This window comes from Chaetodon auriga, chromosome 16 (genome assembly GCF_051107435.1).
Source record: "Chaetodon auriga isolate fChaAug3 chromosome 16, fChaAug3.hap1, whole genome shotgun sequence".
In the NCBI taxonomy this organism is placed as follows: domain Eukaryota; kingdom Metazoa; phylum Chordata; class Actinopteri; order Chaetodontiformes; family Chaetodontidae; genus Chaetodon; species Chaetodon auriga.
In genome coordinates, this window is record NC_135089.1 from 13,657,959 (window position 1) to 13,674,578 (window position 16,620).

Genomic DNA, 16,620 nt, shown 5'->3' on the forward strand with positions numbered 1-16,620 from the left:
TGTCAGATTGTTTGATGAGCTTATTTATAATAATAAGTCTTTGATCATTCAATCTATGCTGCTTCATCGTGGTACTTCACATTTGTGAAATTGCTCACGCTGTCTGTGAGGATGTGTGTCTGCTGTGTGCATGTCTGCCGCTTCACGCCTGGATTCACGCTGACATGCAAATAAATGCAGTGAAAGATGAGTCTCTTGCTTCGAGGAAATTTATTTGTAGCTCTGACGGTTTCTACACAGTTTCAGTGCTACAGCTGTGGTCCCAGAGGTGCAGAGAGATGGGGGAAGTGACTCTCGAAAGATGATATGTTTAGAAATAGCAGGAAATTGAAAACCCTTCAGAGCTTAACTGATAACAGAAGTCTGCGGTACGTTGACTTGATGCGGTGTTATTTCAGATGTTCTTAGATCCCTGCATTGTGACTCGCACGACAACAAAATCATCAAACGCACACCATTGCTCATATTTATTCTCCAAATCAGATTTATTTAAGTATCATATCTATTGAAATAATGATGTAAGCAAAAATTATACAAAATGACCAAACATGAAAAGCAAAGATTTCAGTGAAATGCAAACCACATACAGAATATTTCTATTTCTACTACAGTACAATTTGTTATGTACGTATGATGGAAGTTAATACTACACTTCACAAACACATTTTTATGACACTTAAAGTGTTCAAGAAAAGTAATCAAGAGCTTTCAGAATCATCATGTAAAAAAAGAACCCACATTTATTGATTGAAACAAGAGCTCCAGTTGTATATTTCATTTTTCCACATGTTGCAGAGAAATATCATTGGATATGACAGCCATTCGATTTAGCAGATGTACAGCAGATGATCAATTAAGCAAATGGTTTTTTGTTTTTTTGTTTTTTAAAAAGGACAAAAACAAATGAAGACCTGTAGACGTCTCTGCTGTGCATCCATCTCATCCTTCATTGTCTCTTCATCTGAAACAAAAAAAACATCAAACAATTAAAAAAAGTATGTGTTACTTTCACTTGTCAAATACAGATTGTGAAACAGCTTGGTTTGAGCTGGGTTTGATGGATCAGTTTAATCTGGAGATTTGACACCCAAATGATCTCTGTGTCTCAAATAGAGCAGATTTGCTGCAGGCGACTGATGTTTTGTGATAATTACATGAACTGTTGGACTGGATGGTTGATTTATTTCAAGAACATTTTTTAAGAACTTGTAACAAAAGCTTTATCCTCACACAGCAGGACCCTGTAACTACCTGTGAATTGTTGCTTAACGATGGCCTCTGTCATGTGTGTCATTCATTAAACAGTTCATCTTTATGTATGTGTGGTGGAGCATTGAAACCACACAAAGCAGCACATTTTCTGTGCTTGAGACGTTCTTCACTCTGCTCCTGCTAAATATTCATCAGTCACACATGAGATCAGAAGATAAATGGATGCATTCATTTGGTCTCCCTTGTCAAGATCATGTGCTTTGCACAAAGTGGACCAACCTGGAAAAGTTGGCAGTCCATCACAAGCACAGACAGAAAATCACTAACTGTCACATGAATATCTGCAGACAGTTTACAGTCTTTTCTTCTTCATTGTTGTCAGTGAAGATGGGGAGAAGCTGTCGCACCCACAGAGAAACTTTGCTAAGATGAGTAAATCACTAACTGGGCTTTATTTGAGAGCTTGTAGTCTTCAGTCCTCAGAAAAGGCCTGCATGTTTACCTTGAGCAGGCTGAATATCACGCTATAGACGAAAGAGGATATGAAGAGGAATATGAAGGAGGAGGTTGTGGACCACAGACTGCTGAACTCATCCTCTTCAACGGCATCGTCTGTGCAGCTCAAAGCAAAACTCAGTGGAGAAACATCTAAGAAGAGGAAGGCATACGTGGTTAGATGACAGGTGTGTGTGTGTGTGTGTGTGTGTGTGTGTGTGTGTGTGTGTGTGTGTCTTGAATAGTTGTATAAACTGGAACCGAGCATTATTCACTCTTTGATCACATGTCGTATGTGGCCGTTTCTCCAGCTTGACAGTGAACAGTACAGTGTCCTACTGTGACTTGGTGCTTGCTTTTCAGCTTGTTTTAAAAATACTGAAGTCATTCATGAAGGTGTAACACAAGTGTATCCATGCAACATTTATTTGAAACAGTCAGCACACTTGTCAAGCTGTTAGACACTGTGACAAAGACAGATTGAAACACAACATGATGACGAACAAAACTGCACTGACATGTTGACTCTTACTGGTACAATCACAAAGACTGCTGACAGCACAGAGTGCACAGCTCCCCGTGACAGAGACAGAACAACACATGGGCACAAAAGACCACATTTAAAGCTAAATCTACTATTTGTCACATTCAATGGAGTTACCCTGGGCCTTAGACACTTCTCGCACTGTGGTGGAGTTATTGCTGCCAGCAGGCCAGACGCTGCACTTAAACTTCAGACGGTTCCACTTTTCCTTGGTGGTGGTGTAAACACTTGTAGCTAAGTAGCCATGTTGAGTCTTCTGTGGGAGGGAGCTAATGCCGTCGTTATAGTCACGAGTCTCTTGTCCAATATATTCTGACCAGGCGATGTAGTAATCCTGCTGCACAGGACTGGAGACCAGACACACCAGAGTGACCTCAGCTGAGTCTCCTTTATTGATGACCTCCTCTGGGAGGACGTGGACCGTCACACTGGGCTTCCTTCCATCTGAAAGAGATTCTCAGTTTACAAAGGAGGATCATATATAAGTTTTATGTTTGCTTTACATAGATTATGAGATGTTTGTATGTGAAGGGTGGCTGCTTCTCCAGACTTACAGATTGGTGTTCTACCAACCAGTCTCCTTCACTCACTAACATACCTCCTAGCTGGACGGTCAGATCTTGATTAACTTCAGTCATGCCGTCTCTAACGGCAGAGCAGCGCACTTTGTTGACTCTCTGCCACTCGGTGCGACTACGAGTCATCGTGCTGGTTTTGATTTTCTGTGTTGTTGATTCAGCAATGTTGTCGGTCACATTTTGCCCATCAATTTGCCAAAAGATCTTAATTTCATTTACATCGGTCTCACTTTGTCCAGTGACGATGCACTCCAGCTTTGCCTGATTGTTTCTGAAAATGTCTTTGGGACTTGGTCGGTTCAGTGTCACTGTGATAGGAGCTGCATAAAGGAGAGCAACAGAGAAAGACATTTCTTAACTTTTGGAAATTCAGCACAACAGCAAAGACTCTCATTCTGTGTACTATTATGTCAATCACGGTCAACTCTGAGTTAAAGTACAGTAGTATTATGTAATGCCTGTAGTGGCCCTTTACCTTTAGAGGTCTTCTTTGTATATGTTTGTTGTTTGTGCGTCACCTCACATGTGTAAACAGCTTTACTGTCCCAGTCTGTTTTCTTGACCTCCAGGACACTGACAGCTGAAGACGCTGAACTGGACTCGTATGTACTGAAGCCATTTACAGAGTTTGCATCCTTTTTCCATTTGACTGAATATTCATTCGGACGAACATTCTCAATTGTGCACACCAGAGTCTGAGTGTCTCCGCTTGGCACTGATAGCAAAGTTATCTTTGGAGGGATTGGGGCATCTTAGTTTGAGGAGGAAAGAGAGCAAATGGAGATACACATTTTAACTGTCATCAGTGCAGAATTATTCATTTTTGAATTTTAAGAAAAACATATAAAATACCAGACAGATGAGGGGAAACATGACAAACAGAAATTATTACAGAACATTTTCAGAGAAAATCAAGATGGACAAGGTGACGCATGCAGACTCATCGGCATTAGAGAACCATGATAGGAAGATAAAAATCACATACTGTTTTGCACTTTCACACTTTTTTGGCCCCCGGGGTGAGTCACAGAACAATCCAAAGACCTCCTTGAATCCCAGTCAGATTTTGATACTTTGACCACACTGACTCCAGTGTATTTGCTGTTTCGCTCTGCTGTAGGATATTGTTCAGAAGTCATGCTGGTCCCACTGGCATCGGTCCACTGGAAAGTCAGACTTTTGGGGTAGAAGTCGTGTGCAAGACAACCAACAGTGATTTTATCATCAGACCCAGATGTGCACTGAACCAAAGGGAACAGAGTTGGTGAAACAGTTGTTTCTGTGAAAGAGGAAACATGTAAATATCAATATAGGTCAGTTTAAGAGCACAGATGATCAATAGCTTGTCTAAAAGCAAATTATAAATATTACTGGAGAAAAGAACATGCTCCTTTGTTATCTTTATAACCATGTAATCATTATAATGACAGAAACAGTTGAAATGTTAAAATGCTGCTGCTGAAACATGAAACATACTTGCACTACCTCATGTTTTTACGTTGATCAAACAGTGGCACCGCTATTTAAAACCGCACTCTTTGGTGAAATATAACGAGTCAATTCTATTTTATTGTTCTCATTTCTGGCATTGATCCACTGGAATGGGCTCTTTGGGTAAAAGTCGTTCGCAAGAAAACAACATTGATTTTATCTCCAGTCTCAGAGTTGCACTGAAGGGCAACAGATTATAATAAATAATCATATAAATTATGTGATATAACCATGAAATATTGAACTTATTCAGTAAAGGTTTAGAACTCAGCTCAGTGTAATTATCTATTTATTTATTCATGATCATTGCAACTTATTTTCCATAATGCCGTAACATTTGGGGTTTAATATTAAAAATCATTAGAAATATCAAAATGCCATTTTTGGAGGCATTTTATAAACTGAAACTTTAATTATTCTTGAATATTTTGCAGGAACAAAGCCCGGTTTATCTGAAAAAGCTTCAATAATAGATTCAAGTCAATTCAATTGAAGAAGAAATAAATGTTGATTTATATAACAGATACAAATCATCCAAAAATTAGCACACGAACAACTATGGTGGTATCACCAATCTGTACAGTACAGACAAGTGACAAAGAAGATATTATTATTACTATTATTATTATGTTGACAAAAAATAAACTGCAATTGACCATATTAACATAATGGCTTCCATAATAAAGGTTTTTTCTTAATTAGAATTACAGATCGCCTGATGTGACATGATTCCTCTAAAACTTGAATAGATGATTAATAATAAAACCAACAGTGCAAATGAACTGAAACACATCCTGATCCTGCATTTAATCACATTAATAAAATGTATATTCCTCTGTTCAGATTTGTGGTAACTTCTTCTAAAAGGGCAGGTATGGTGGAGTACGATCAATATCCACAGTCCTAAAAAATGTTTTGAGGAATAATGTGAATAAAAAGATGCTGACTCTTCCTGACCAGCAATTACAATCCAGCTGAATAAAATCTGAGATTAAAACAAACTGTTTGTCTGCCAACGTTCAGACAGATGTTCAAAACATCTGTCTGCTCTGTTCACCACTTTGTCCAACATCCATGTAAATCTAAATAAGATCACAAGTGAAACTTCTCGACCACCAATAATCACATTTAAAAAGCAAAATAAAGCAGTCACTAAAAATATGATGTTTATGTGGGACTTACCTGAAGATACTGTGACTTCAGTCCCACGACCCCAGTAGTCAAAATAATCACAGTGCTGCATCTCCATTCACTGCCTGAACAAAAACCTGACGCAGCAGAAAAACGTGTTAAAACCTCATGAAGTGTTTGAAATACACAGAAATCCTGGTCAGTGTTAAGCCCTGGTCTGATCCTGTGACCATGTGTTTTGTACTGATTCTCAATCTCTTCTTTAAATTAAGATTAACTGGAAGACAATATTTACATCTGTGCACCAACTGTGACTTGAAACTACCAAAAAACAAACTTTTCACAACTAATCTGCTCATTAAAAATGATAAATGCAGTTTTTACCTCATATTACAGTGAGAAATCCTTTGTCCTGTCCTTTCTTTCCATCACAAGAATGACAGAGTGGAAGATTATTGCTCTGAGGTTTTTGTATGGATCTATATCTCAGTGCCACCCAGCCACCACAGTGATAAACACTAATACAAAAACCAAACACTGTTTAACGCCCTGGAGACTCAGGGGACCTGTGCTGTCAGCCGAGGGTAAGAATAAAACAAAACTTAAATTCTAATAAACAAACATATATTTAACGTGACAAGTTGCTGAATGAAACATTTGTATTATCCTTCCTTTTCAATCAGTTTATCATTGTTTGTAATTTATGATCCATCTTTAACTGCTATTAATACTGCATACCATGACATGCTTTATGGATATATTTAATGTGAAGAACTGAAATCAAAAATGACTCCAAGGTCATTTTTTGAGTTTAATTTTTTGATTTTTAATATGTCGATGCAGCACCAACCCGCTGAATGGATACATCCTCTATTCAGACCATAATGTTGAAGAAACTGCAGCATCAAAATCTGCCATGTTGTCTTAAACAAACAACAACAGCATTTTCAATTTAGATATGTGAAAAAGGCCGTATAGATAAATATATAGACCATATATTAAGTTTTTTTTAATAGATTTTTAAGAAATATAAGCAGTTTTTAAAGATCCCTGAATAAAAGACATTCAAACAAACAAAAACAACAGCTGATATAATGATATTAATTGAGGTTTTATACAATTGAAATGAATATAATGAAAATATGATATGATATTGAATATAAATTGAAACATCAAAGGAATGACAAATCCTGAAATTTAGCCTTTGGTTTAATTTGGTGCTTTTTGCAGCCATCAGTAGATATGAGGGGTCAGTGAAGACAAACGAAATGTTTTGTCGTTGTTCTGACAGATGAAGTGCTGCTCAGCCTCATGAGAAGAGATGATCGGCCTGATAATGTGTAAACTCCACTCTTTGTCTCAGTTGAGGACAAGTTGTGACAGAAGTGTAGCGCGGACAGATGCATCACATATTCTGAATTAGGGCTTATTTTAAAAACAACTTGTATGAAGTGGTTTTGCAGCACTTTCTGTCAGTCGCTGTCACACTGACATCTGCTGTGGTTTGTGCTCTGTGGCTTCCTGCATCACTGTGGCTGTCCAGCACAAAAACAAACAGCAGAGTCTTCAGTCGTCAGGCTGTTCATCTGCAGGTACACCTGGTCCACGTTGTTGTCTCTGGAAATGCTGAAGCCATTCTGGACTGATGTGGAATAAGTTTTGGTGCTTCCACTCAGAGCAGAAACTGAATCTAACTGATAACCGTTTGTTATAAGAAAGAAATCTATATTATATCATATGAAATCTGTAAATTTCATATTTTGTTGTGGTTTTAGTTATGTATAGGAAATGTGTTTTCTTGAAAAAAACATTGGTGTAAAATCTGCAAATCAAGTGGAAGCTTTGTATTTATTGATATTTCCAAAATAACAAGAGTGTTTTTACATCATCTGGAAACATTTATTCAAGAAAAAAAAAAAAAAAAAAACTTATGCAAAAACAATGTTCCTATATTTCTGCAGTTTGCAAGTGAATTTAATATTTACAATTTTCATCACTGACAGTGAATCACACTCAGTATTGTGATGTCCTCAGTGGTGGTAAATAGAGGAAGTAGTTTTTGGACAACTCTCCTGTTATTGTCTCTCACTGTGTCTCTTCTGGCACAGTAATACACAGCAGTGTCTTCAGGCTGCACATTCTGTCCATTTAGAGTCACTGTCTTACTGGAGGAGTCTGAGCTGATACTGAACTTGTTCTTCAGTGAATCTTTGTAGCGTGTGGTGCATCCAACACATCTCATCCCAATCCATTCCAGTACACTGAAAGTGACATGCTGTCAACTCCACTGACAGTCTGATGTCAAGTTTTTATAGCTGTTACGTTTCCCCAGAAAAGAAAAACTGAAGGACATGGGTCGCAAGAGGGAAACTAACAAAGACAGAACATAACCATGTCAAAAAATAGGTGGACAGAAATATGAGCCCCTTGAATTCTAATAGGCAGTGGGATTAACAATCATTTTAGCTACCCAGCCTCCTTATGTAGCCTCCCAGTCATGCTGATTGGGATCAGCATCACCTGAGGGTTAAGATGACAGGTGCACCCACTCGGTCCTGATGAGCATGAGGCCTGTGACCTGGATCTGTTTTATTGTGTCAAATTGTCAATATTCTCTCTACATCTTGAGATTTTCAAACATTGTAAATATTGTGTGCGTTAATTTTGGGAAATGTTTAGTTTTTTGCAGTTCAGTTTCACTAACCCAATACTTGTCTTTAGCTCCTTCATGAATAACTGATCTGGAAGTAATTTATTTACTATTTTGAAAATATAAATATAAACACAGCATGTGTGTGTGTGTGTGTATATATATATATATATATATATATATATGTATATAATATAAAATAGATTCGAAAAATACTTCATGCTTGGGCTCCACCAGCCTGAAAGATGAGTGCTGTAGGTTTTTGCACAACTGCTCAACCAACTCCAGTCACTGTGGCTGTCGAGCACAATAATAAACAGCAGAATCTTCAGTCTTCAGACTGTTCATCTGCAGATACACCTGCTGTCTGCTGTTGTCTCTGGAGATGGTAAACCGGCCTTTCACTGACTCAGAGTACCATTTGCTGCCACTGTCATAACTGATAGCAGCAACCCACTCCAGTCCTTTTCCAGGAGCCTGTCTGATCCAGTGCATGCCGTAGTCACTGAATGTGAATCCAGAGGCTGTACAGGTCAATCTGTGAGATTCTCCAGGCCTTTTAACCACTGCTTCAGATTCTGTCAGAGTCTGACCATCAACACCTGTCAAGAGGAATAAAAACATCAAGTCAAATAAGCTGATGACACAAATAAAAGCTATATTAGATTCAGATCAGTGTAGATCTTCACCTGCCCAGCAGAGAGTTAAAAGCAGCAGTCCTGTCCTATAGTCCATCATGTTAAACTGTGTGTCCACTGTTCTCTGTCCTCCTCTCTGCAGTCAGATAAGTAGAGGTGGAAGACATGTGAGTTTTGCATTGACTCCTCCTCACAGGGAGGAAACAGCTGGACTGGCCTGGTGACTTTGCTTTGATGTGTCTGATCCTCACTTGTGGAACTTGATTGAGCAGTGTGCTCTTTTCAACCTCTCTTCAAAATTTACTTTCAAAGTTTTACTTTCTTCCTTTCTATAGTATAATCTCACTGCATCTCTTACAATTTTGATTTCATCTAATTATTCAACCTGAGGATATTTTATTATCTTATTGTCCTGTTTAACTTTAAGTCACATTGTATGACGATTATTATCATTATTGTTAAAATGTTTTGAATTATAACATGAAAATCATCTTGTCGGCTTGATTTGAGAAGACAAACAACATGTCATGTCTCCTCAAGTTATTTTTTGTTGACATTTTTTGTCACATTACTAACAACAGAATTTCATGGAGTCTTATTTATTTATCTATATTTTAGGGAAGTTTTCACTTTTTTTTATTTTTCGTCATATGTTGGACTGTTTGGGATTTTTCTTGTGAACAAACCTCTTCCACAATAACATGAGACCAAAAATAGTTTGTTCAACAACAAAATTGAGGTTCTGAAACCTATACAAAATTCAAATTGTATTTCAAACTGAGACGCATAAATCAAATTCATCTGATTTTGTCACTAACTGCACATTATAACTGAACCTGTTTGAAATATAAAAGGCCCTTAAAATGTGAGATTTTGGCTCTGGCTAAAGAGCTCAAGCAGTGATCAGGTTCACATCTGGAATTAGACCAGAAAGTAGCAGGATGCCGACGCTCAAGGCTTTAAAAACAAGCAGTCAATTCTGCAATTGACAGACAGCAGGGATTGGTGTCAAGTGTCCACTTTTCTTTGTGCATTAAAAAGTATTTTCATCAACAGTGGTTAGTGGATATTTTGCAGACTAACTTCAAAATAAAGTGTTTTCCAGTAGTCCAGTATGGAGGAGATAAAAGCCTGGATGATCTTCTCCAGGTCAACAACTGAGAGAAACAACCTGATCATGTCTCACTTCAGTCAATCAGTGATCAGCAGTGACGTGAAGTACACACAGGGAGCACAAGATCTGCACTTTATAGACCAAAGAAGGAGGTTTTGATATATGGGAGCATATTCCAGGCAGAAGAAACTCTATAAAGAAGAGTTGCCATCATGCACTTCAGTGGACTTGACTCTATCAGATGAACAGGATTAATTTAATGCTTCACATTGATATAAACCAGTGTAGGCTAACTTATCACTGAAGAAGTGTGGTGTCCCATTCCACATGACAGTCTGCATGAAAAACAGAATTATTGATTTCCATTTAGCCCCCACAGTTAGCCAAGATAGTGTTTTGTGCACATCACACACATTAGTATGAAAAGAAAAAAAAGGGAACATTATGAAACATTACATGTTGATCAAACACAACAAAACAGGAAGTCTAAAACCACAACATGAGATGGTGTGTGGGTGTGTGTGTGTGTGTGTGTGTGTGTGTGTGTGTGTGTGTGTGTGTGTGTGTGTGTGTGTGTGTGCAGAGTTACTGTCATTCTCCCCTCAGTGTCATCTGATTTCATATCTTCTGCTGCCACCTGCAGGTCTTTGGAAACAAATCCTCTGTGGAGTTTTTGGAAAGCTTCTCTGCTTCCTTTAACTAGCGTGTGTGTTTGGCACAGTAATACACAGCAGAGCCCTCCTTCTTTAAGTTGGACAGTCAGATACACCATGCTGTTGCTGTCACCTTGACTGATTTCTGCAGTCCTGTCCTATAGTCCATCATGTTAAACTGTGTGTCCACTGTTCTCTGTCCTCCTCTCTGCAGTCAGATAAGTAGAGGTGGAAGACATGTGAGTTTTGCATTGACTCCTCCTCATAAGGATCAGACAAGTAGATTTGACTTCACTTTTAGTTTATTGTTTGGTGAAACTGCAGAGCCAATGTTAAGGAATAATTTCTCCAGATGAGTTGATTCAAAGTTTTTCTCAAATGTTTTCATTTTCATCTTCGTATAAACACCACATCCCCACTTTTTTAATTAAAACATCAACATGCAAATTTCACTTCACAAATCTGACATTTATGGAATTTCTGGAAATATAATTGATCTTTGCGTCATGTTTTCTAATTACTCCCTGTCAGCTTGTTGACCAGCAGATGATCTTAAAAATCAAATAATCAATCAGTTTTCCTCTGATCACCAAACACAAGGATTTTTTAAACATTGCTTCACTGTGATCTCATCATGTTACACCAGTGATTTGAATATATTTTTGACTGACGGCATTTATGGTTTGTACTTGTGAATAAAACAGTGTAAATTTAGTATTCAATAATGCTTTGACAGTTGAATAAACACCAGTATTTTTGTGTGATGTAACACCATAAAGAGAATAAATATGTCCTCATGAGTGTACAGGAAAACATCTAAAAATCTAATGTGGATATATGAAAGTGCTTCTGCAGGTGGTGAGTGAACTGAGATGTCAATGAGATCATTGATTTTTGTTGTGTCTGGAGGTTTTGGTGCAGCTGCTTTTAGAGTCACCGTTCTTGCAGAAATGTCTCACTCCCACCGATACAAATCCAGTCCATTGGTTTTCCTTCACGCTGTCTGATCCAACCTGTTGCATAGCTGTTATCAGTCAAAGAATAACCAGAGACCTGACAGGTGATGGTCAAAGACTGTCCAGGCTGCACAACCATTGAGTCTGGCTGGATGAGATCAATACTGTTCACACCTGTGGAAACAGAAATCAACATTATCTCCATCATTCATCTGACTGTTCACTGTTTCTAATGTGTTCATTAGAGTGAATCCACTGAAAGCTCCTCACAGGATCCAGCTGCCAGCAGCAGCATCAGAGCTGCAGAGAACATGGTTGATGTTGAAGGTGATCTGATGTGAGCTCTTCTGTCCTCTCACTGACATACAAACACACACACTTCACTTCTTTGTGAGGGAACACACAAGGTGGCTCATTTACATACCAATGACAGTAAATCAGGTGACTAAAGTATATTTAAATTAATCAATACGAAGATAAATTTTCATCTTTTTCTCTTGATCTCACAAACAAAAGGTGGAACTTGAATCTCCAACAAACACACTTTAGATTGTTATTGAAAGCACCATTTTTGGTAGTTTGACACCATGAAGTTGGATAAAGACTCCTGATTCACTGACTAATGCAGTTAAGATTCAGATAACCAGTTTTATATTTCTTCATAAGAATGTTATGGAAAGAAACTGACTTTCAGAGGCTTCATGTCTTGTTTAATGACGAACATTTAAAGCTAAGATGTCAAATGAACTCATTTCATGGCTATAAAGGGTTAGTGTCTAATTTTAAATAATGTCTAAAAGTGTAATTCATTTTTTACTGTGGGAAAATGTATAACAATGAACCAGTGATGATAACATTCAAGTTTTTGAGGTGATGCTGTTGAATTAAATGAAAAATCTTTCCAGAAAAATTAAAAGTCTGTGTCTTGACTGTAACAGTGAACTGGTGTAGAAATCATTAGTGGTCTGAGGGCTCCTCCTCTGGTGGCTTCATGTTACAAGTGTTCAGGCACTGAGGGGTTTTTGTTCAGCTCTGCTGATGGTTTGTGTTATTGTGGATCTCTGGCACAGTAATACACAGCAGTGTCTTCAGGCTGCACATTCTGTCCGTTTAGAGTCACTGTGTTGCTGGAGGAGTCTAAGTCAATACTGAACTTGTTCTTCAGTGAATCTTTGTAGATTGTGGTGGATCCAGCTGCCATTCCAATCCACTCCAGTCCTTTCCCTGCAGGCTGTCTGATCCAAGCTGTGTAGTAGCCGCCAACAGAATAAGAGACCTGACAGGTGATGGTCAGACGTTGACCAGGCTGCACAGTCACAGAGGCTGGCTGTGTCACCTGTTCAAAGAACATGTTTTGGAACAAATGATCAAGTTATACTGCAAAAGAAGAACTGCTGACTTTGACAAATCCAGAGAGACTCACATCCAGCTGCCAACAGCAGCAGCAGAGCTACAGAAAACATGCTTGATGTTGAAAGTGACGTGCTGTCAACTCCACTGACAGCCTGATGTCAAGTTTTTATAGCTGAGTAACAAGGAAGCTGACTGAGTTTGCATAGAATCAAACATGTGAAGCATCAATGTTGGTGTGACTGGAGCCAATAGAAGAGTCTGTTGACTGTTGTTATATCTGCAGAGTGAAAACATGCCTGGAAATCACTTCTGCTTTACATCTGATATTTGAATTTCATCACACACTCAACTGTTAACTTTGCTTTTACTGTAAACTATTAATGCCTAAATGTGATTATTGACAACAATTCAATATTAAAACATGATGAAAACATGAACATTTATTTATTCAGTTATTTGCTCACTTCCTGTACTTCCTTCCTGTATTTGCTGCAGACAGAAATACAGTGACAGCAGCCAGGATCATGTAAACAGTCTGAAAACTTCAGTCTGATGCTGCTGGTTTGCATAAAAGACTTTTAATGGTTTCAGTGTTTGCAGATGTTTGAAACAATAGACACAAGATTCATGCTTCTTCATCAAATATCATCCAGTCTGGCTGATAGTTTTCTTTTGTTTTCTTCCTTTTTTTCTTTCTTTCTTTTTTTTTTTAAAAAAACTACTATTTCCAAATGAAAATAAAATGTTCTTAAACTGAAACACCGTAACAAATAACAGAACAAGATAATTCCAACTATTGGACAGATGTGGCTGCTCTTTCTTTATATTAAGGTACAAATGACTTCTTGTTTGTTTTATTGTGTCAAAATGTCAATATTCTCTCTACATCTTGAGATTTTCAAACATTGTAAACATTGTGTGCGTTAATTTGGAGAAATGTTTAGTTTTTGCAGTTCAATTTCACTAACCCAATACTTGTCTTTAGCTGTTTTGTGAATAACTGATCTGGAAGTAACTTATTTACTATTTTGAAAATGTAAATATACATACAGTATATACGTGTATGTATATTTATGAAATCTAAAATAAAATATACTCGATAAATACTTCATGCTTGAGCTCCACCAGCCTGAAAGATGAGTACTGGAGGTTTTTGTACAGCTGCTCAACCAACTCCAGTCACTGTGGCTGTCGAGCACAATAATAAACAGCAGAATCTTCAGTCTTCAGACTGTTCATCTGCAGATACACCTGCTGTCTGCTGTTGTCTCTGGAGATGGTAAACCGGCCTTTCACTGACTCGGAGTAGTATTTGCTGCTACTACTGCCATAGCTTATGTAAGCGATCCACTCCAGTCCTTTTCCAGGAGCCTGTCTGATCCAGTTCATGCTGTAGCTGCTGAATGTGAATCCAGAGGCTGTACAGGTCAATCTGTGAGATTCTCCAGGCCTTTTAACCACTGCTTCAGATTCTGTCAGAGTCACACCATCAACACCTGTCAAGAGGAATAAAAACATCAAGTGAAATGAGCTGATGACACAAATAAAAGCTATATTCGATTCAGATCAGTGTAGATCTTCACCTGCCCAGCAGAGAGTTAAAAGCAGCAGTCCTGTCCTATAGTCCATCATGTTAAACTGTGTGTCCACTGTTCTCTGTCCTCCTCTCTGCAGTCAGATAAGTAGAGGTGGAAGACATGTGAGTTTTGCATTGACTCCTCCTCACAGGGAGGAAACAGCTGGACTGGAGATATTTAATGAAACTGGGGAATTCATGTCCAAGAGTCAACCCTCAAAATCAGCTGTTTGTGTGACATGTTTTAATTTTTGTCAAATGTCTCTGTATTAAAAACACAACCACATTTATTCGAATAACACAACTGTTCATCATCATGCAGACTTCTGTCACATGAACATAAAAGGTTTATTGAAATGTGTTGACAATAATATAAATAATCTACAGTTTTATTATGATCACTCCGAGCACTAATGAAAACTGCTTTATTGTCATCTCACCTCATCAAACCATGAACCAATGTTTTGAACATATTTCAAGAGGATTTTGGATTGTTGACATTTCACCTTCCAAATCATAATATGGTCAAGCCAAACTTTCTGTCTGATCAATTGTTTTTCAGCTTGTTTCTCTTCTCAGACTAAATTAATGTAATTTTATTGACCATAATTGTGAATATGACACTTGTTATTCACTATTAGAATGAAGAATAAAATGAAGGATATATGTTGTGCAGGCAGAGTGGGTGGGGGTTGTGCATCAGTGTGTGAATTTGCATTTGACCAGTGAGAGATTTTAGAGATACAGTGTTGAAACATAAAGACTGAGTCTGTGAGAAGAGGAGTAGTGCTGGACACTGAGAGAGAGAGAGAGAGTTAAAAACAGACTGAGACACCAACAATAAAGATGACACATGGAGACAAAGCTATATTCCTGTCCACAGAGAGTTGGAGCTGCATTTCCTACATATTCAGATATAAATAAGTCTGGGGCCTGTTTTATTGCATCAAACTATCAATTTTGTCCCCACATCATATCTCGATATTTCTCTGCAGTTAAAACTTGAAAATGATTCCTGAATTACTATTTTAATACACCTGAAAGATGAAAAAACTCTCTTTATACATTATTTGTGTCTTTACACAATATATGTAGACTTTAATTACATTAACTTTGAGAGCTCCTGCAGGCTTCCTGCTGTTCTTCTTCAGATGGATTGTTGTGTTCTGTTTGGTCCTTTTATCAGCAAGTGATCTTGATTGTGTTTTTTATATGTTCAATATTCTGGAGTTTTCAGGAATTTAAAAAGGACATTTAATGTAAATATAGAATATGAAATTGTATGTAAAAATAAATATGAAACAAAGCAAAATAAATAAAAAAAATAAATCTTCATTATTGGGTTTATCAGGCCTGAAAGATGAGTGCTGTAGGTTTTTGTACAGCTGCTCAACCAACTCCAGTCACTGTGGCTCTCGAGCACAATAATAAACAGCAGAATCTTCAGTCTTCAGACTGTTCATCTGCAGATACACCTGCTGTCTGCTGTTGTCTCTGGAGATGGTAAACCGGCCTTTCACTGACTCAGAGTAGTATTTGCTGCTACCACCAGTATCAGCAGCAATCCACTCCAGTCCTTTTCCAGGAGCCTGTCTGATCCAGCTCATCCAGTAGCTGCTGAATGTGAATCCAGAGGCTGTACAGGTCAATCTGTGAGATTCTCCACGCCTTTTAACCACTGCTTCAGATTGTGTCAGAGTCTGACCATCAACACCTGTCAAGAGGAATAAAAACATCAAGTGAAATAAGCTGATGACACAAATAAAAGCTATATTAGATTAAGATCAGTGTAGATCTTCACCTGCCCAGCAGAGAGTTAAAAGCAGCAGTCCTGTCCTATAGTCCATCATGTTAAACTGTGTGTCCACTGTTCTCTGTCCTCCTCTCTGCAGTCAGATAAGTAGAGGTGGAAGACATGTGAGTTTTGCATTGACTCCTCCTCACAGGGAAGATCTGGACTCATTTTGACTGGAGGGAAATGAATTTGTTTCATGCATCTGAATTTGAAATTTGTCCTGAATTGAAATCGTTTTCAGGAATTGACATTTGTGCTCTGAATATTAGTTATTAGGAGGATGAAAATCAGTTTTGGATCTAATATAATTGTGTGTACTGTTTTTTCACGAGAATCTCAAACAGTGCAAGATAAAGAGCACTGTAAAAAGTATTTTGCAGCCGTAATTAAATTATTAAGTGTCAGAGTTAAAGCAGCTTGAAATTCTGTGAAAA

The 16,620-nt window shown here is 37.9% G+C and overlaps 1 protein-coding gene and 1 gene segment (V, D, J or C); both read right to left on the minus strand.

The window, feature by feature from the left end:
- Positions 1 to 462: 462 nt before the first annotated feature.
- Positions 463 to 5,923, minus strand: LOC143333477 (immunoglobulin heavy constant mu). Its single transcript, XM_076751523.1, has 8 exons — positions 5,836 to 5,923; positions 5,503 to 5,588; positions 3,815 to 4,108; positions 3,305 to 3,580; positions 2,850 to 3,149; positions 2,369 to 2,695; positions 1,715 to 1,860; positions 463 to 961 (listed from the first exon to the last, which is right to left on the minus strand). The coding sequence occupies exons 2-8, from the start codon at positions 5,567 to 5,569 to the stop codon at positions 947 to 949; spliced, it is 1,425 nt and encodes a 474-aa protein (XP_076607638.1). The 5' UTR covers positions 5,570 to 5,588; positions 5,836 to 5,923; the 3' UTR covers positions 463 to 946.
- A 1,054-nt stretch (positions 5,924 to 6,977) lies between these two features.
- LOC143333866 (immunoglobulin heavy variable 3-30-3-like) lies at positions 6,978 to 11,775 on the minus strand. The segment is given in 4 exon segments: positions 6,978 to 7,145; positions 7,541 to 7,682; positions 11,462 to 11,636; positions 11,733 to 11,775. Coding segments are annotated over 4 exon segments (528 nt in total).
- Between the last annotated feature and the right edge of the window lie 4,845 nt (positions 11,776 to 16,620).